Source organism: Rosa rugosa, chromosome 3, assembly GCF_958449725.1.
Source record: "Rosa rugosa chromosome 3, drRosRugo1.1, whole genome shotgun sequence".
Classification (NCBI taxonomy): domain Eukaryota; kingdom Viridiplantae; phylum Streptophyta; class Magnoliopsida; order Rosales; family Rosaceae; genus Rosa; species Rosa rugosa.
Window position 1 is genome coordinate 49,803,474 of NC_084822.1, and position 20,091 is coordinate 49,823,564.

General features: G+C 40.5%; 3 protein-coding genes across 4 annotated transcripts; 1 reads left to right on the top strand and 2 right to left on the bottom strand.

The window, feature by feature from the left end:
* Positions 1–7,621: 7,621 nt before the first annotated feature.
* Positions 7,622–9,048, bottom strand: LOC133740707 (glycosyltransferase BC10). The gene has a single exon (XM_062168654.1). It carries the CDS (start codon positions 8,867–8,869, stop codon positions 7,760–7,762), a length of 1,110 nt encoding a protein of 369 aa, XP_062024638.1. The 5' UTR covers positions 8,870–9,048; the 3' UTR covers positions 7,622–7,759.
* Positions 9,049–12,438: 3,390 nt separating this feature from the next.
* LOC133740706 (uncharacterized) lies at positions 12,439–14,778 on the top strand. 2 transcript variants are annotated; one of them, XM_062168653.1, is made up of 5 exons: positions 12,439–12,901; positions 13,039–13,153; positions 13,353–13,470; positions 13,646–13,759; positions 13,883–14,778. In XM_062168653.1, exons 1-5 carry the CDS (start codon positions 12,801–12,803, stop codon positions 14,428–14,430), a joined length of 996 nt encoding a protein of 331 aa, XP_062024637.1. In that variant the 5' UTR covers positions 12,439–12,800; the 3' UTR covers positions 14,431–14,778. The 2 variants fall into 2 exon arrangements, with proteins under 2 accessions (XP_062024637.1, XP_062024636.1); XM_062168652.1 differs by having other exon boundaries at positions 12,453–12,901; positions 13,646–14,778.
* A 1,001-nt stretch (positions 14,779–15,779) lies between these two features.
* Positions 15,780–19,204, bottom strand: LOC133740705 (uncharacterized). Its single transcript, XM_062168651.1, has 4 exons — positions 18,729–19,204; positions 18,474–18,632; positions 17,173–17,589; positions 15,780–16,894 (listed from the first exon to the last, which is right to left on the bottom strand). The coding sequence occupies exons 1-4, from the start codon at positions 19,068–19,070 to the stop codon at positions 15,962–15,964; spliced, it is 1,851 nt and encodes a 616-aa protein (XP_062024635.1). The 5' UTR covers positions 19,071–19,204; the 3' UTR covers positions 15,780–15,961.
* Between the last annotated feature and the right edge of the window lie 887 nt (positions 19,205–20,091).

The following is a 20,091-nucleotide window of genomic DNA, read 5'->3' on the forward strand; positions in this document are numbered from 1 at the left end:
TAAGAGAAAGAGAAGGAGAGAAGTTGCTCTTAGAGAGGTTTGCTCTAGAGAGAACTTAGATCATCTTAGAGATGTTTTGATGTATGAATTGGTCAATTGTTCTATGTTGTAGCCTCTATTTATAGGCTACCAAGCAACACTATTTGGCCTTAAACAACTCATAATGGGTTAGATTTTAGCACTAAACATTAATGGAATGTTAGGTTTGAATACTTAAACACTTAATGGAATTTGTTAGGTTTAAGTCATTTTCTGCTCCCTTATCCTTCCATTTTTATCTCCACTAAGAACTCAGATTCAACCTTCGATTTCTTCATATGAAATGATCCACCATGAATTTAGATTATTGTGGTAAAATTTCAGAATTTATTTCTATGTGGTTGGGCCGGAAATGCTGCTGGACCTCTTACAGGTCCAGTTTTCCAGTTTTGCTTCTGCAGAAAATTGGATTGATTGTTTGAAGGCCTGACACTCAAAACTAGCTCTGGCACTATTCATAAGAAATGATCCTTGGGCTGTCTAGAATGGATCTGCAGAGTTTCAGCTCATTTCAAGTTCATTTGGTCAGGCGGCCGCTCCTTCTGTTTAGCTTGGTTTCTCCTAGCCGAAGTAGGAAAATGTGCTAAAGTTGACTTTTCATGCTTCCATGCTTCCATAGTAGGCTTTATTTAGCCTCTAAATATATATTTCGAACTTGTCGACAATATATAGCTTGAGCCACTGACATTGGCTCAATTTCTCCAAGACGTGCCTTGTCAAGCCAAAATGACTTATTTTGGGTCCAAACAGATAGTCATGACATGGCTAACGAGTGGGCAATGACAATCCATTATTAGTATATCGAGCTTAGGTAGCCCAATGCTTTGATAGCCATGACATAACTAACTGGTGTGTAATAACAACTCATTATTATTACATTGTATAAATATCTGCTATAACCTTTGTTTTCAGCAAAATCATGTGATCACAAGATCTTTAGGTTGATCTTATTTGTTTGGAAGTTTACTCGATTAAGAAATACTTTTACCTTTGTGATGTTATTCTGAAACCATTGTGAATGTAATTTTACTGAGATATTGATAGCTTAGTGTTCTGAGATAATTGTTTGCTTGAATTGTAATTCATTTTAAGTGTGGCTAGTAATAATGCTTTGGTCCAATTTCGGGATCGAGTCGTTTCACGTCGCGAGCTTGCTGCTCTTGCCTCAGCGTCTTCGGTTTTCAAGGCTGCAATTTACAGCAATTTGGGGATGAAGAGAGTGTGTCCGTGAGGGATAAGAGTTCGGAGACCGAGAGAGGTCAAGAATTTAGGGGTTTGAATTGGGGATGAAGAATTTAAGATGTGAGAGACTTAGATAGATGTAGAATTGAAGAATTTGGGGGTTTTAATAAGGTTTCTTGGTTTGGGAGATGAGAGATGAGAGATTGAGAGTGGTCGTTGTATTTTAGGGTTTTGATCGACAATGTGAGAAACAAAAATATTAAAATAAGAGTATTGTTCATTTCGATTATATAGGCAGTCTGTGATTTACTGTGGCCAAGTTTATTTTAAGGAAATAAGCACGGCCAAACAACCACTTATAGAAGTACACTCGTCTTTCGAAAATGTGCATATTTATATAATTTGAACCAGAAATGAACCGATCTAGCAGTATAAAGAATTGAATTGGAAAAAAATAGAAAACCGAACCAAATCGGATTTTTCGTTGCGCTTCGGATCGGTTTCGCCGGTTTTGCGGTTCTAGATTCCAGGCTTAAATAGTACTATTGACAAAAAGAGCTCTAGTAGTATTGGAGCAATACCGGGTTTAGTTTTTATTTTATGGTTAAACGAAGAAATTCAAACAACTTCAAAATGCAAGAGTAACAACAAAAATTATAGGTTACCTAATGGAAATGAAATCAACATTGAAAGATCAACTGCAGCTCTTTGCTATTATGGGGCTGAGGAGAGATAGGTCATCATGCATCTATAAATATATTTATTCCACAGTTACAAGAGATCGAAAATTTTACGGTACTCTAAAATATTGAAATTTCGGGGTTGCAAACAGACAGTTAGATTGCAAGTCATAAGTAGTGCGTTCATCCAGGTAACAATTCTTCTTGATTCGAAAATTCCAGTACTCAGAAATATTATAAAAAAGAATGTGCTTTGATTCCTGGCCGCAAGATCTAAATGACCAATCAGAACTAAACTATGAGAAAATGCGAGGAAGTAGGAATGACAAAAATCCCCAGCGGGGCGGAGCTTCATTGGATACCCGCCCCTAATGGGGGGAGAATTCGGGGACAAATTGGGAATGGGGATGGGATCCCCAATCCCCGCTATCTAAGATTGGGGATGGGGCGGGGATGGTATTGTGATCCCCATCCCCAAACCCGCCCCAATAATATATATATATATATATATATATATATATATATCAGTTTTCCATGAACAAACAAATTGATTATCGTTAAAGTATCTAACTCACTTAAACCAATGGATGGACTGAATCTGTCAACATGAACCGTACTAGCTTTAAGGAAGTTATCAATGCCTTAACGATCATCATTTTGGCTGAAAATTTGCAGAGATGATCTATACACTAGTACTTAAAAACTGAACGGTCGAGATGTGGATGTGCGACCGAAAAGTGACAAAAAACTCGAACTTCACACCGTTAATTTCAAAGCGGAGTTCCGCTCTGGATAGGATCTGTATATATATATATAAATTTATTTTTTATTATATAAATCACAAATATATACATTTATTACTTTACTTTAATGGCTACACTTTTACTTTAATAGTTTTTTTTTTTTACTTTTGCACTCACTGAATTATGATTTATGAATTTAATCATGTTTTAATTTTATTTGTTGTAGATTTTGATTTTAAAAAAGACAATATGAAAAAAAAATTATTTTATTTATTAAATTCTTATTAGGGATTTGGGGCGGGTTTGGAGGCTTAGTCCCTAGTGGGGATGGGGACGGGGAATCCCCAGTATACTTTTATTGGGGATTGGGGCGGGGATGGGGGTGGAAAATGACCTCGGAGATGGAGATGGTATTGTGATCCTCATCCCCAACCCGCCCCATTGCCATCCCTACGAGGAAGCCTGTCATGAGGAGAGGATCCGGGTCCCAATTTGAGGACCACCCTTTCTCTGTCTGGAGTTATTCAATGATACGGAGCAGCGAGTTGTGTCCACCTACTCGGTTAATTTCATATAAGTTTCGTGGTGAAACCCATTAATAAATGATCACTGAACGGGCTTCTACCACATTATGATCCACAGTCAGATTATAAACAGCCCATTAGAGTTTCGGCTAGTGAGTTACTTTAATTATTTTGGGCCTCTCCCGTTATGATCCAAAATAAAGTTAGGCTCCAGTTTGAATTCGGCAGTCACTATCCATCTAAACTAAAAGATGATTGATTTCAAAATTGAAAAAGAGAAAACGATAAGGAAAGCTTCCTTATTTTCTGCAAGAATGAAAGGATGTGTCTAAAAGATACACTAGCACAAGATTCCCATACCCAATATTATATTTATCTTAAAATAAGTACGTAAATAATAGTTTTCTGCAAAGCTAATTACCAGAAAAATGCTTCGGTGATTTCCACGTTAATGTTAAATTGTTCGCAACTTGTTTGCACGGTCCGGGCTGCGCAAAGTGTCAACGACATCGTGTGATTAATAGAAGGCACGAAGGCGAACTCAACTGGGGTGCAATGAGCAAATTGTAAGATGACAATAGCCTAACCACAAAATTAATGGGGAAAAAATTGATTTTAAAACAGTAAAACCTTAAATTTTGAATAAAATATGAAGCAAACTTTTTGTTACCACGACACGACACGAAGTTTTGTTCGGTCTACTAAGACTCTTTTTTTTTTTTTGGTTACACGGTCTACTAAGGAGGGTGTATTCAATTCAGATTTTAAAAGATTTTGTTTGATTTTTTTTTTTTTGAAGTGTGGCTGGTGCGGCTGCCCTCAAGCCTTGATTAATGAAATTGCAGAATACAAGGGGAGGACGTAGAGCCTGAACCCCAAATTACAATAAGAATAGAGAGAACATCCTAGAATAATACCGGGATTCTCCACGTATTCTAACAAACACCAATTAGCAAAGAGTGCACGAATGACTACTCTATTTGCTTTGACATAGCGGTGACATACTGGAAAGATAACTCTATCACGAATAAGCATAATTGCAAATAACACAGCTTTCCCACTATGTTGCCGCACGGAAATAAATCCGGTGACACTTAATTTCATCATGCCACTAGGAGGTTGCGTCCATTTGATCAAGCAAATAGCTCGCCACCTCGCTAGGCCAGACAAGGCACACTGAGTGTGCATACCGGGACAAAGCCCACATTGGCCTACCAGAGAGTAGTAGGTTATTATTGCTAACATAAAGCCATAGCTTACTACAAGTAAAGAACAATAAAACATAACAAAAAAATAACATGGGCCCAGAGCAGAACCCCAGGCCCATGAACTACCAAGCCCAAATCGAAGTCGCCACCCGTGGGCTTTGCCGCACTGCCATCCCACCATCGGCAGCAACACCGGTTTCCCCTGCTGTGCGCCGAGATCCCGCCATCCCGCCATCGTTCTCGAACCGCTAGCTAGGAGCGTCGTCCTTGCCACCTTCCCCCATACCCGGATCGGATCCTAGCAGCCCAAACCAGATCGCGGTCTTCCAATCTGATCTGCGCACCGCATATCCCGACGATGCGGCCATACGCTCATCGCCATCAGGCGACGTCACATCACACGACACCAACTCGGCCCACGTACCAGACTCCAATCTCCACACCACCAGCCACCAGTTTCACGGATTGTTTAAATTCTATATGGACTCTGATTGATTCTAATAGATTGATTTACTAGTATTTGTTTAGATTTTACAAGTTCTTATGATGTTTTTGGTAGGTTAATTTTTTTCTTCTTCTTTAAAAGCAATGGATGTATGGATCCAACTATAATGCTATATCAGTAACAAAAAAGTGTATATATATATGGCAATCTACCGTCTTTATGCTGTGTATAATGATATATGAATAATAAGAGAAAACTAATCAACCAAAATGTGACACAAAAAATAAAGTAGTAAACTAATGATATAATTTATTTCATATCTAATTTACAAAAGAAACATGTGTGTATGTAACGGCCTATTCTGGCTTTAGATGAATATATGTATATATATATCGGCACCTGGCTTCGGGTTTGATTTAAAAAAAAAAGAAACATGTGTGTATGTATCATCTTAACAATATCATTGAAAGTGAGCTTAATTAGCTAGAAGGATTAAGGCTTCCAGAGCTATAGTGGTAAAAAAAAAATTTAAAAAAAAAAAAAAAAAACATATTAGATGAGAACATAGGCAGAGGAGGATAGTGGGAAGATAGGTCTAAAACAAAATGGATGAGTGTCACCTAACTTTATTTTTTTTGTGCTGAAGAGCTTTCATTTTTTGAGTGAGAAAGAATCCATCAAAATCTCTTGGGAAGTGGTTGGATTGTTTTTGAGTTTTCATATATATAAAAAGCACTATAAAATCCTCCAAAATCCAGCATTTAATGAAATCCTTAAAAATCTGTATACTTTTGAATATCTGCATATTTGAATGGATAATTTTAAATCTTAATTTAATACATCAAGATTTTAAAGGATTGTTTAAAATCTCAATTGAATACCTATATACTTTCAAAATACAAAAAAATCTTGTAGACTCTTAAATGAAGGCAGTAGCCAATATATTGATAAAAAACCAGAATGACCCTTACATACCCTTCCGCTGCTTTCTATAGACAGACAAGAATATGTGTTAGTACCCACAGTAGTACATAAAACTAGGTCACTCCTTTGACATTAAATACATCGAAATAGCATGAATCTTCCATCGGTACTACTCCAGAAGATTTGCTAAATGTACAAAAATGTGTAGCTCCCTGAAAAATTAGGAACTTATTGAAAGTAATAAAATTACTATCCTATAGTTGGGCTTAGGGCTAAAAAAAACTCCAACCTAAATAAAAGGCCCAATAGGGCAGCCCCAAAGAGAAGAGACCCAAACCATGGCCCAGCAAGCTAGGGTTGACCAAACCCAGACCTCACTTCCACCACGCCTGCAGTAGGCTATGCAGCGCCGCCCTCGAGCCCCACCCACGAAACCAGCCATGCCACGAGCTAGCCTCGCCCCGAACCGCGCCATCAAGCTCAACCACAAGCCAGCACCGCCTTGAGCCCCGAGCCCCACCGACCACACCGTCGCCAGACGCCCTCGATTCACGCCGCAGCTGGATCGCTCCGTCCCTGCACATCAAACCACCACGGACGCCCAGAAAAACCGCCCACGCCTGCCGTCAAAACCAGCTTGTCAAACCACAAGCTACAACCATCTTCCCTCCCGACCTCAACCCCGACCATTGGAGTGCTTGTCCGGCAGCAAACATAAAGACAACGCGGCCGAAGCCAGCGCTATCCATGATTGCCGCCGGACAGAGAACTATCTCGTGGTGTTTGTGCTCTCACGCGGCGCTAGGGCTAGAGAGAGAGTTTACTTCCTAAGACTTTGAGCTTCTTTTTTTTTTTTTTTAGCAAAGAGAGAAATAGTCTAATTTTGAAGAACTCTATATATTTTTGTTTCACAGAGCAAACAAAGAAGATTCCTTTTCCTAGCAAGGCTACCGCTTGGCCTTATCCGAGTATTAAGAGCATCTCCAACAGAATACTTATTTCAAAAAAAATTTGAAATTTAACTAATTTTAGGCTAAGTTTGATCTCCAACAGACTAGCTAAACAAAAGCTAAATTTAGCTTTAGCTAAAAGACCTAGCTATATTTAGCTAGAGAAAAGAGAAATTTAACTAAAAGTTAAATTTAACTTGAGATTTAGGTATTCTGCTGGAGCATAACTCAATATTCAACTAGTTATATTCTAATTTTAGCTACTTTTAGCTATGAAGATAGCTATCACGGTTGGAGATGCTCTAAGAATTATCCCTATTCCATTCCCTAATCCAGGAAAATCCAAAGACTTCCCCAAATAGCATTTTCCCTTCTTTTTTTTTATCAGAGGATGATACCATACCTTATCTAGCTCAATTTTAAATCACTAATAATAATTATTATTAACTTATCCAACCAATATTATATACCATAAATTAAATTTCTAAATGTACGAGTGGGTAGCACCGTGCACATGAAAATTCTCCCCCAACATTGTAACCAAAAAAAAAAAAAAATTCTCCCCCAACATTACAAGGTTACCTAGTACCTACCAACCCATCCCCCATTGCTTTCATAGTTTCGTAGACCGCACCGCGACACGCGTCGTTCATTCATAGGTCAAACATAAACACGAAAATCCCACGCGCCTTCCCACAACACTAAAACCCACTCCCCACCAAAATATCAGAGTCGTCCGTCGTCGTTTTAAGTCGGCAAAAGGGCGGGAGCGGGGGCGAGCCTTTTTGATTTGCCTGCCACAAAAGGCGGGGTACACTCTTTGACAATCCCCAAAGGAAACGAATCTGCAAAAGCCTAAAGATATTGTACCACCTTCCAACTCATAAAAAGCTAGCTAAACCAAGAAACCCTAAATTAAGAAAAAAAAACTAAAAATAGATATACAATTAAGTCCTCAAAGGCCACCGGGTTTGTTCCCGGATTTGATTTTTCTTTTCTTTTTTCGTTTTAACTTCTATATATAAGTACAATTACGGAATTACCCACAAAAAGTAACACTTAATTTAGTCTCTGAAAATGACGTCACTCGCCATACTCATCAACGGCTCGATTGCGTCCGGCGGAAACTTCCTCGCGAAAAGAAAAGGATCGTGGCGTTCGCTGCCGGACCAATCGGTGGCGTTGACGTTCACCTCGTCGCCGTACCTGGGCCTGTCCTCCCTCAGCGACCAGATCAGGTCTGGCCCCACGTCGGAGGCGTTGTACGTCACCGGGTGGCCGTCGACCCTCCCGGTCCAGTCCACGTGCGTGAGCGTGGCAGGCACGCACCCGTCTGGGTCGCGCATGTTGAGGAGGGTAGGGAAGTAATTTTCCTCAGGGTAACACGTGTCCCACCGCTCGCACGGGAGCTTGAACTTGGACCAAAGCCGCTGGTCACTCACCACAAGCCGAGCGTGCTTCCGCTTCAGGACCCAAAACTGCGACCCGATCCGGAACTCCTCCAGGCTCACCTGCGGGAGCATCGCGTCCGGCCCACGCGCCGCCCACCTGTCGTACGCCCCGATCTCGTTGTCGAGGATTTCGATGAAGCTCTTCTTCGACGCGGCCAGCGTCCGGTACGTGAAGTTGAACGAGTGGAGGGGGATGCACGAGGGAGTGAGCAGCGCGAACATCGAGTTCCGGGGATCGTCGAGAAGCGCGTGGGCGAGTAGGCGGCGCGTGGCGGAAATGAGAGTGGGGGTGAACCGCTGGGCGGGTTTCGAATGAATAACCCGGCCGGCGAAGACGCCGGAGAACGGAGGCTCGTAAGGGAATCTGGGGTCGGCGTGGACGTAGATTCTGTACAGCGACTTGGGGGCCTTACTGAAGAATCGCTGCCACAGAGGAGCGAACGGCAGCGGGGTGGTGGTGAGGAACATGAAGGCGATTTTCGGCTTCTTGAACCTGGGCGGCCTCGAGTTAACCCGGGCGGCGATTCGTAAAAGAGATAGATCATCTAAAGGCAGCGGAGCAGGCGGAGGCGGTGGAGGAAGAGGCGTCAGGTTTAGTTTCCGGTGGGCTTTGGGGATTTGGAGAGGAATGTTGGTGGGGCTGGTGACGGTGAAGACGACGGCGAGGGGCATGCAGAGTATGAGGGCACAGATGAGAGAGAGTGGGGTGGGCGAGATCAGCATGGTAATGGTTTTAGAGAGAGAAAGAGATGGACAGTGACAGAGATTTCAGTGAGTGGGATTTGGTGGAGATGAAAGAGTAGAAGAAGGTGATGGGTATGTTTTGCTTTAGTTTCCAATTGACGGCCCGGATAAGATTGCCACACACATCATATAATGATGTTGCTTCTCGCAACCTAAAAACCACTTCTTTATTTTTCGCTTTTCCATAGCAAGTATTTTTGTTGGGGAAACCTGGAAAAAAAAAAGAAAAAAAAAAGAGGCGGGTTTAATTACGTGATTATTTGTTCGGGTCGGGTTGGATTCGCACCCTGCTAGGCCCTCCGGAGTTTCCTGAAGCGGTCGGTTCCAGCGGAAGTTGTTATAGCTTTTTTGGGAAGAAGAACCATCTTCATGTAAACAGAGAAGGATTGTTGCCTATCATGGCGGATGTACACGTGGCAGGCATGCAGATGAGGTGGGCCTCGCGGGTTGAGTGAGATTGTGCTTGGTGGGGACGAGAAGAAGGAGAAAACGACGCCATTTTGTTCGTCGCTTTCCGGGTTTTTGATCGGGACAATGCCAAATTGGTCATGCCACTCTAGTCCAGTCCAGTCTTGACTTGGAAGAGATTAGGGTTTCAGAAGGACTAATGAAATCTGTGTTCATCATTTAGGGTTCGGTGAAAAATGGTCCCGAAGGGACAAGGACTCTCACACTCGATTACATTACAGTTAGTTGACTTATCTGTGTTCATCTTAGGGTTTGGATTTTTTTACGGTATCTTTTTTCTTTTTAATTTGATCTCGGTGATGTTGATAGAATTTTTGTTAAGAGATCTAAAAAACATAAATCATGTAAGAGGGGACGTTCTAAAACAAAACAAAATTATGAAAAATAAAAGTAAGAATAAAACAACGAGAGATTTAGAATGCAAATAAATTACGATTTGAGATAATATAAAGATTGACAGATTGTCGATGACTTTTGTTGAGGGAATTTTATTCAACAAACTTATGTTCTAAACATACCATGTTGGGCAGGTTTGCTCACCTAACAGACAGTTTTAAGGGACTGTGAGGGACAAATGCATCTCAACCATATGTATTAAATATAAAAACAGAAACTATAACAACTTAAAACTGTGCGGAAAATTTATTAACCCAAAAAAAAACCCTAGGAGAGATTTTCTCTCTCACCCTAGCTCTCTACGGCGCCCTCGCCTCCTCTTCTCCTAGCTTTCTTCTCTACGTCTCTCACCCTCAACCCTCACTCAGCCACATGGCCTCCATGGATGCTATCACCGCTAGCTGTGCTGCCTCCCTTGTGCTTACAGAGGGAGGTAGTGCTCCTGATCTGGGGAGAATTGGTGGCGGCCCTGTTCGTCGGTCTTCCAAATATTTTCTGATTGGGAAGCCTCTGACCTGCCGACCGGTCAACCCTACGGCCTTCAAGGCTCACCTCCTTTGTACCTGGATGGATGTCACTCTGGTGATGTTGAAGCAGAAGTCGGGCAAGCTACTTGGGAGTAGGAACAAGAATCATCGCCCTAGCAAGAAGTCGAATGTCGCTGCTTTACGACTCTCTTACCCTGCAGTTACTGATATTGATCCCAGCCCTAGCGACAAGGGCAAGGGAAAGCTTTAGGTTTTTCCAGATTTCCTTGCCTAATACTAGAAGTTGAGTCTTCTACTACTTTCATCTTAGTTTCTCTAGTTGTACATCAATTGATGTCTTTAGGCGGCTAGGTTACCACTTCATGGGAAGTTGGTAGAGAGGATTTTCTTTCTTGTGGTTAGGCTCAATAAGTGAGCGAATGTGTTAACAGTGAGTGTCACCTATCCTTTGTCTGGTAGCTTATACCATTTATGATTTTGGTGTAAGACAACATTTGATGTACGTGCCTTCTGGCCATGGATAAACTTGTCCTTCATAGTCCCATAAAAACTGTCCATTAGATGGGTATCCAAAATAAAAAATAATCGCACTAGGTAACATACAGGACATCTTAGCAACTTCTAAAGCACCTTAGGTCAACCACGTCCACGTGGTGTGGTGTGTTGGTCGAGCTGCCTAGTCTGGAACCCCCAGGTCTAGAGTTCGAATTCCAGCTTCATCCCGTGGCCAGCAGATTTGAGGGACCTGGGTTAGTTAAAACACCCAATGGTTCGTGCGTCTGCGGTGCAGTGATTAGTTTGGCTATGCTGGGATACACTGCATGGGTGTGTGTGTTGGTTCTATTGACGTTTTCCATTCAAAAAAAAAAAAAAAAAACACCTTAGGTCACAAGCACACGTGATTGAGCTTGGGATACCTAAGCCTAATAGCTCCTAATATTAAGTACAAAAGTCATTTATGTATGGCCAATGTGGTAAGGAGGAAATAAAAGAAAATGTGATGTTCCATTGTTGAACAATTGCAATGATGACTCCCCTAATGGAAGTCAAATCGAAATGTTGAAATAAAGGAAAAAAAGTCTCATGTTATTGGATTTCTATGATGAGGACGCAATTTTCACAAAAAAAAAATAAAAAATCAGCCTAATTGGTTTATAAATAGTTCGTTAAAGATGCTCTAAGAGCAAGTTCACCTGTTGGGTCACCTACTATTCACTTCTTTTTAGTGTTTATTTCCACTATTTGGGTCACGGGCACAGTTTTCAATAAGACCTGGATCATCAAGTCAGCTTGCAGGTCACCAGGTTGACCCAAAAAGTGACCCAGGGTGACACATGGCAACCTAGGGCACTAAATACACTGTGCAAGTGATCCAGAGAGTGAATACACATAAAAAGTAGTGAATAGTAGGTGATCTGGTGACCCACGGGTGAACTTGCTCTAAGTTACAAGATTATTAAAATGTATTACATGACACGAGTAATTATTCTTTGATTCTGGAGTACCATGTGATATTGTCATGTAGTGGTTCGGGTCAATTGTATTACTTGAATTTGATGGGGATCCTATTGGGGGTGAAAGAAAAAAAATAAATTAAGATAACTAATTAGAAATAAGTGTGAGTGATGTGTACCAATGATATCAACCTGGACCGACACGTGTACTATAATATGAGATCATGTTATAATTTTCCGACACGACACGACACGTCCTGAAATTACGATAGTGGAATTTTAAAGATATAATCAAATACCCAATTTAAGAATTTAAGGAATGATTAATTAATCTGTGACATGAAATTAACGAGTTGTGTGAACAAAATCCAGAACCACTGCACCCAATCAAACAAGGCTCATTAACGCTTCTAGTCACTCACCCTGCTTAGCAGTAGCGTTGATTTTGGGTCAAAGTATTTTAGAAGTTATTGTGGGAGATTGAAGTACTTCAATTGTACACATTATTGTGAAGAGACTAGAGATAGAGCGCAGTAGTTTTCTGAGTTTGGAAGCCATTGCTATTTGCTAGGTTAACAGTGTGAGGTTGGGGTTGCCTAAAGTCTACCGACAGTGACAACATTATCAGAAGTCTGAACCTTCTCCCCACACCATTATATTAATACAATACACAGGGAGAGGGATGATGGTGAGGTCAGAATAGAGAGAGAGAGAGAGAGAGAGAGAGAAAGAACCAAAACAAAAGCAATTAAGAAAGAAAGGAGAGGGACTCCTGGGGTTAGGGGAAGAGGGCATGTGGATGAGTGGGGGACACACCAAACTCATCAAATTGATCACCCCCTTTGAAAATTATTGAGGCTTTTCTGACACAAACATATAATAAAAACACAAAGCCCTGACCGTCTCTCAGGCCTCTTCAGTGTTTTGCCCTTTCTCTCCTCTCTCTCTCTCTCTATCTCTATCTCTCTTCCTCTGCTTACTTGAAATCTTGGTGGAACTGCATTTGGGTCAGAGTGGAAAACACCAACGTCTGTGAATTGAGAAGAAAACCCTCATCAACTTCTCAGCTTCCTCATTAGTGCTTGGAATTAAAGGTCTGTGAGGATGCCAAGATCAGGCCCAAGACCCTATGAGTGTATCAGGAGAGCTTGGCACAGTGATAGGCACCAGCCTGTGAGAGGTTCTCTCATTAAAGAGATTTTCAGGTTCCTCTCATCACTCCCCTTTGTTCACTCTCAATTTCCATCTTTGATTTTGGGTTTGAGCTTTTTTCATTTGGGATTGTATTTATTTGTCTCTAATCTGTTCTATTTTGTTTGTTCTTACTTGTGGGATTGATTAGTGTGGCGAATGAGATCCATAGCTCAGCTACTAGGAAGAACAAGGAATGGCAAGAGAAGCTCCCTATTGTTGTGTTGAAAGCAGAAGAGATTATGTACTCTAAAGCCAATTCTGAGGTAAAAGTCTCTTCTCTTTTACCACTTTTTCTCAGTCAATATTCCTTGGATTACTAATGAGGTTAGGATTAAGAATTGGGTTTTGCTCTTTGCATTTTTTCTGCTTTCCTGAGTGGTAGAGCAGTTCTGTGGTTTATATTAGTGCGTTTTGCTATTTGTTTCTTTCAAAGTTTCTGGTTTGCAATTTTGTTGTTTTTAGGCCGAATATACGGACCTTAAAACGCTTTGGGACCGGGCAAATGATGCCATTAATACCATAATTCGCCGCGATGAAAGCATTGAAACTGGGGAAGAGTTTCTTCAGCCTTGTATTGAAGGTAGCTAACAACTCGGTCCATCTATGTATATTTGCATCTGGGTTTTCATCATTATCGCCTAAGTTATTGATGTGTTTTGAAAAGAGTATATCTTTTGGTACTAGGCATTATTTCTCTACCGAAAAGACTCTCATTTCAATTTTGTAACTCTCTATGTTTCAATAAAACAACCCAGCTGCTCTCAATCTGGGGTGTGTAGCAAGAAGAGCTTCAAGGAGCCAACGGTATTCTAATCCAAGGTGTTATCTGAGCCCCATCACTTCTGATGTCCCTAGCGTGGTAGAGAAAGGTAGTCAAAAGGATAAAATTTCCAATCCACAGTATACGCCTCATTGTTCGAACTTTGTGAAACCCATTACTATTAACTCAACCCATCTTGGCCCTGAATCCACTATGAAATCTACCTCTGCAGCCGAAAATGTTCCTCCTTGTGGTTATGACCAATGCTCACCTAGGGATATTCGGGCAACGTCTAATATGTCTTCATATCCTCTGTACTATGGGAACTGCCCTCAGTTTGAAGAACTCAAGCATGGTTTTGTTAGCCTTCCCAAACCAGTTCCGAACCCTATAAAGCCGGCCAAGATGAGTGTTATCCCAAACCTGTTCAGAAATGGAGATAAACCAAGCAACAGTAGTCAGAAAGGTCCAAGGGACTACCCTGATCAGAGCCCAGATACAATTTGGTGTGATCTCTCTCTCCGGTTAGGCTCACTCTCTAGTCGATGCCCGGGTAGTGAAAGCAATCCTGCACAGAAAGTCAAAGATGTTGGTGCTCAAGAAGGGAGCAAGTGTACTGATCAGCCTTCACAATTGGACAAAGAGCTGTCTTTCTTTCCTAAAGGTAATGACCGTGTCCCAATAGGCTCGAATTCAGGTCGGTGGAGTTTTGAGGGCGAGTTTATGAATGTGCAATCAACAATGAGAAAGCGAAAGGCAGATTTTAATCACCCAAACTGAGGATACTAAATTTTGTAGGCAGCCAGAGCTTCCGTTCAGCCGCTTGACTGGAAGTATGGGAAATGGAGATTTGTAGACTGACTCCTCTTGCTTTAGTGAGTTGTTTCAAGATCCTCTTGCTGAAGCTTTTTCTTTTTTCTTTTAGCAAAATCTTGATTTTACTTCCTAGCTGGTAAATGAAGTGAGCTGCTTTTTTGCAGTGTTGAAATGTAAATACTGAACTAAATAGGTTAGATTAGCAAATCGATGAGCTAACTAGTGCTGCTTTTGCAGTTAGCAAAATATGAAGCTTTTCTAGAACATTGAACTTTTATGAAGTTAAGGTTATATTGGGGTTACATTGCATGAGATCGAGTTTGGTTATGTCTGGCTTAGTTCTTATTTGAGTCCAATTGATAAGACTTGAGCTTAAGTGACAAGTTTCTTTCGTTTCATTATGGTATGTTTGAATGTTGAAAATGGAAGTTGGTTCTTCACTTTTGGAGATTAGGTATCGGATCTGTATGAAAAGGGGAGGCCAAAACCATATACATAATCCAATCAAACCCAAACTATACTGATTAAAGATATAATCTTGATTCATTATTCTTTGCAGATAAGGTTGAGGACCCATCTTCTGATTTGTCTAATATAGAAATAGAAGTGGGGAGAAGATTTGAGTAAGAGAAAAACTCTACTGTTTCTGTGAGTGGGGGACAAGGGGTTGTCTCTTTAATACGTCTATTATCAGTCACCATGCTTTTGTGTTGCAGTGGGTGTGGAGTCTGTGGACCCTTTTCTGCTCTGTGTTCGATTAAGAACTTGAAAATAAAATAAAAGAAAAAATTGATGAATGACTGGTTGGGGCTCTTTCTTTGTTGTTCTAGCAACTTTCTTCTAGTGTCGTGACTACCGTGTTTGTGGAGGCCATCTCTTCTAAAAATATCATCAGTCATCTGTGGGGTCAAAACAAATGCCCATCTCTCTTTTGTTTCAGCATATTCTCTTCATAAACAAGATTTTAGAGGATATGAACTGCTTTTAAATGGCTTGTACGTGTTTAGGTATTTTGGAGTTGTAATGACAACAAAAAGAGTCGGTGAAAAGATTTGCAGTGTGTTTTGAGTAAAAGATTGAGAAAATAGCATCTCAGTTCAAAGTTGCTAAAGGCTGAAAGGGTGTCCTAAGCAATACAGAGCATGGGTGTACCGAAAAAAGTGCTTTCTCACAACCCATTGAACAATGAACACTATAGTATTGAAGCTTCTTGTATTGATCAGTACCCACATTTTCTAGTCTATTAATTCTTATAGACAAGCCTGCTGCTGAAGAAAATGGAAAGAGGAGCCTAGTTTTCTGTTAAGAGCTAGTTATCACATTGGTAAAATATAACATATAGATCAGGAGACTAAATTATGGCACAAATTCGAATCTGCAGAATGCCAGAATGTCGATATCATCAAAATTTCTCAGTCTCTTAAAGTATCAGAAATGGAAAAGGAATCGAGGCCTGCTATACATTTGGCTACTTGATTTCTATACACTCATCACCTTAGAAAAGAGAGTGCGAGGAAGAAGTAGCAGAAGAAGTTAAAGAAGAAGAAAAGCTGTAGTGAAACTCGATCTGCAAACGCTGGTGGAGAGTTAAATCAGAAACTTTTTTCTTCTTATCTTCTTCTTCAAGTTCCTTAAGTGGTACGGCAGCAAGAAATCTCTTAATGAACTCTCTACAACACTCTTTTCCACTGCATATGACTTCTGACCTTTCCTTATTACTCTCAGAACCCCCTATTTCCTTTGAAGCATCCTCTGTTTTTTCTAAGTTACTCTCATATATGATACTTGACTCATCGAACTTTAGTATGTATGCCTGGTCACACCCCTCAAAGAGTCTCTCACCCAATGAATCAATGATATAGTAAGCATCGGCTTCAACCTTCAAAACAAAAAAATGGTCGTTCCAGCTCACAATGTATATCCTTGGTTCGTCGAAAATGGTGTTCTTGCTTATCTCATTCCATATCTGGTCGAATGACATGTGCCCTTCTAAGCTCTCGAACTTCTCGGGGCTGAAGAATCCGATGAATGATTTCTCTGTTACGACTTCTAGAGGTCTAAGATCCGCTTCCAAAACAGTTTCAAGGTCAAAGTGTTTGTTGGCAAACAAGTTCATGTAAGCCTCATTGCTGCAAAGCTTTTGCCACTCTGTGGAACCTTGTGTTATGAGGTTTTCAAATTCGGATGTTGTAGGCATGGAGCCTTGGTTTGAATGCAGCCAGTGCGCTATGACGGCAACTACTGTTGCACAGGCACTCTCACCGGCGGCCTTTTCACTGCGTTGGTCGAAGGAGGCAAAAAACACATTGGTTTTGAGCTTTGCTAGCCCATCTCTGCTTGCGACTTCCCTTGCTTCCCAGCTAGTACTTGTGATGCAATTTTTATCTTGCTGGTGTGATTCTTCAGAATGTTCAACAGTACCTAGAATCTGGAGTAAACCAAAATCAAAATAAGTATTATTTGGGACACCCTTTCTTAATTTCTATACATGCATACGAAGTTAGTTCGTATCCAATGTTGATTCATTTCTTAAAACCTTAATAATGTTATTAATAATTGTTTAACATGATATCATAAATTCAAAACTCTAATATATTTTTTTAATGTTTATTTCCGTGTATAATGTCAACTTATTACGTGTTTAGGGTCCAGTGATTCTCTAAGGTAGACGACCTGATTCCAATAAAATGTTGCATGCTTATGTACCTCTGTTGAATCACTGGGATGATTGTCGACGGCAATCGGATCTCCATTGACTTCGATAGTCCTCTCAATCAACGGCTCTACTTTTCTTCTTGGTGGTCTAGGACTGAACCACTTTCGCTTCTTAGAGAACCAACCCTTCTGGCCCGAGTCAAGCTGAGTCTCAGAACTCAGGGACGATCCCAACTCCGTCTGTGAAGTTTCATTCCCTGAAGACCCGTCTGAATCGGTTAAGCATGAATCGTCCGTGTCACTAGAAGTGACTCGGTCGCCGGAACTCTTTCTCTCATTCTTGGTCTTTCTGAAGCTTCTAAAGTAGCCGACCCCTCGAACCATCCTGTCTTTGTCCGACTCGGCCGAGTCTTCGACGATTCCGGCCGAGTCATTTGTGTTTCTGACCTCAGCAAAGCTTAGACAAACCTGCAGGTACCATCACAAAACATTAACAAAAGCCAAAGCCATACATTGATTAGTTTAATTGCTTTCCTTGATGTGAACTTTGATTAGTTTAATTACTAGGAACCTGTCTTTACCTTTTCTTTTGGTCTGAGTCTGAAACTACGATGTAAGAACTTGTCAAATATTTGTTTGCTATTAACTATTAAATTGGTTCCCACCCTTTCATGGATGGTAATATGATTGGATGGTCATGATCATTTGGTATGAACTAGGAACCACACAAAATGTGGTGGTATATACTTAAGCCTCATCGAAGTTTTATGATGCAAATAATGCAGCCTGACAATATATCTTTGACCAAAATCTAAAAATAACGGTGGTTATATTCGCTAAATTTGTTTATCAAATTTTATTCAATTAAATTTTTAAAAAAAAAAAAAAGGCAAAAGCTATAATCAAAGCACTCAAATTAGAATTTCCATAATTCCATTCATCCAAATTAAGCGCATAGTTATATACAAAAAATTGTAAAGTACTCTAATTTTTCTTTCATGTGAGATTATAGAATAATCACTACCTAACATGACCTAAAATTGATTCTCTAAAAAAAAAAAAAAAAAAAAAACAAAAAACATGACCAAAAATGTGACTTAAAATAATATATTACTTCCAATAAAAGCGGTTGATACCATGCATTTAAATTCTTAAAAATGCAACTTATATAATAAAAAAGGACCTGATCAACCTGAAACAAAAAAAAAAAAAAAGGACCTGATCAAGAACTGGAAATACCATCAAGTCTGTATCCTTAATTGGTCAATAAAGAAAAACAATTCATGATGATCCTAATTAGCACGAACAAAAATGAGAAAGAAATGATGAACTTAACAATTCAAATGACTCACCAAAAGGGTAGCTTCGATGGGGATGATCATCCCTTCCATGTTTAAATTTACAGAAAGCTTTGTGTGAATCTCAGCATCCATCTTCGAAGCCATTTCTGCCAAGTTCATCGAAACCCTCCCCAGAACCGCCATGTCACTTTTCAATTCTGCACTCTCTCCCTGAAATTCACAAACCCAGAAAAACATTTCGTAAATTTAACCCAACAAATTAAAAAAACCAAAATAATTGAAAGAGCAGAAATTGATCAAACTTACATGTAACAAAGTGAAGGTCAAATCCCAAGGACTAAAACAACCACCGCTCTGTTTTGACCCAAAATTACAGAGGCTCTGAAACTCATCGTCCCATTCAACGATTTCACCTTTTCCAATAAAACCCTTACCGGTGCAGTTTTTCTGACACCTCGATCGTCCGTAAAACGGCGCCATTAGCATTCCGGACGGACCTCCATGCTTTTTGGAACCTTTCCATTTCACCTCGATCAACAATGTCTTTTCTCTCTCGTTTTCACATGAAAATCCATGAAGCTTTAGCTGGTTGACTTTCACGTGAAACCTCCTCGTTGATCCGCCTGGCCACGGTGACCACTTCATCATCGATCTTCTTCTTCTTCTTCCTTTTTGGGTTGTTCTATTGCCAGAGAACCCAGTTGAGCTTCAAAAAATATAGAGAATTAATATTTACAACCACAAAGGTTTTTGCTAAATTGTGAAGGAATGTAAAATATAGTTTTTAGGGCGTGGGAATTGGTTTAGTGGTTTTTTTATTGGGTCGTAGTGACAGCTAGGGCCCTTTTTTTTTTTTTTTTTTTTTGTGTGTGTGTGTGTGTGAAAGCTTCAATTTTCATGGCCGATCGAGTCTGAACTATACTCCACCGCGGGAAAATGATCACGTGATGTTCTCTTGCTGATGTGGCAGATGGAGACGGGTTGGGTGGAGTTTCGACTCTGTGGAGGTTACCGCAGGGGATTAGGGAGTTTGGTCTTTGAGCGTCATCGGGTGTTGACACGTCAACGCGGAGGGCCAATGGCGCACGTGGGGCATGAGAGTGCGCCATTTTCATTGGTGATGGACCTTCCAAGTAAAGGTGGGTTTGCCCGCTCAGATGTTGACACGTGTCCGTGACATTTTTATTTGTGATGCATTGAAGAAACAAGACCAGACCGAGTGGACAGTGGACACCAAGCATGCTGAGAGCAAGTTCACCTGTTGGGTCACCAAGTCACCCACTATTTATTACTTTTTTAGTGTTAATTTCACTCTCTGGGTCACGAACACAGTGTATTTCGTGCCCTAGGTCACGGGCACAGTGTATTTCGTGACCCAGAGAATGAAAATATACACTAAAAAACAGTGAATAGTAGGTGACCTGGTGACCCAACGGGTGAACTTGCTCTGATGTTCCTCCCATTAGTGTTTGAAACGCCCATAGTGATTACTAGAGGATCAACCAAATTGATTTTGTCTGTTTTGTTTTTGTGAATAGTTGTTCTTTTGAAGGGTAACAAGTGTAATGGAATGAGAGGGCGACCGATAATATTTTTTTATAATGCCGTCATATCAGATGAATTTTTTCACAACACAACATGCACTCAATGAGAAACATGATACGGCTTA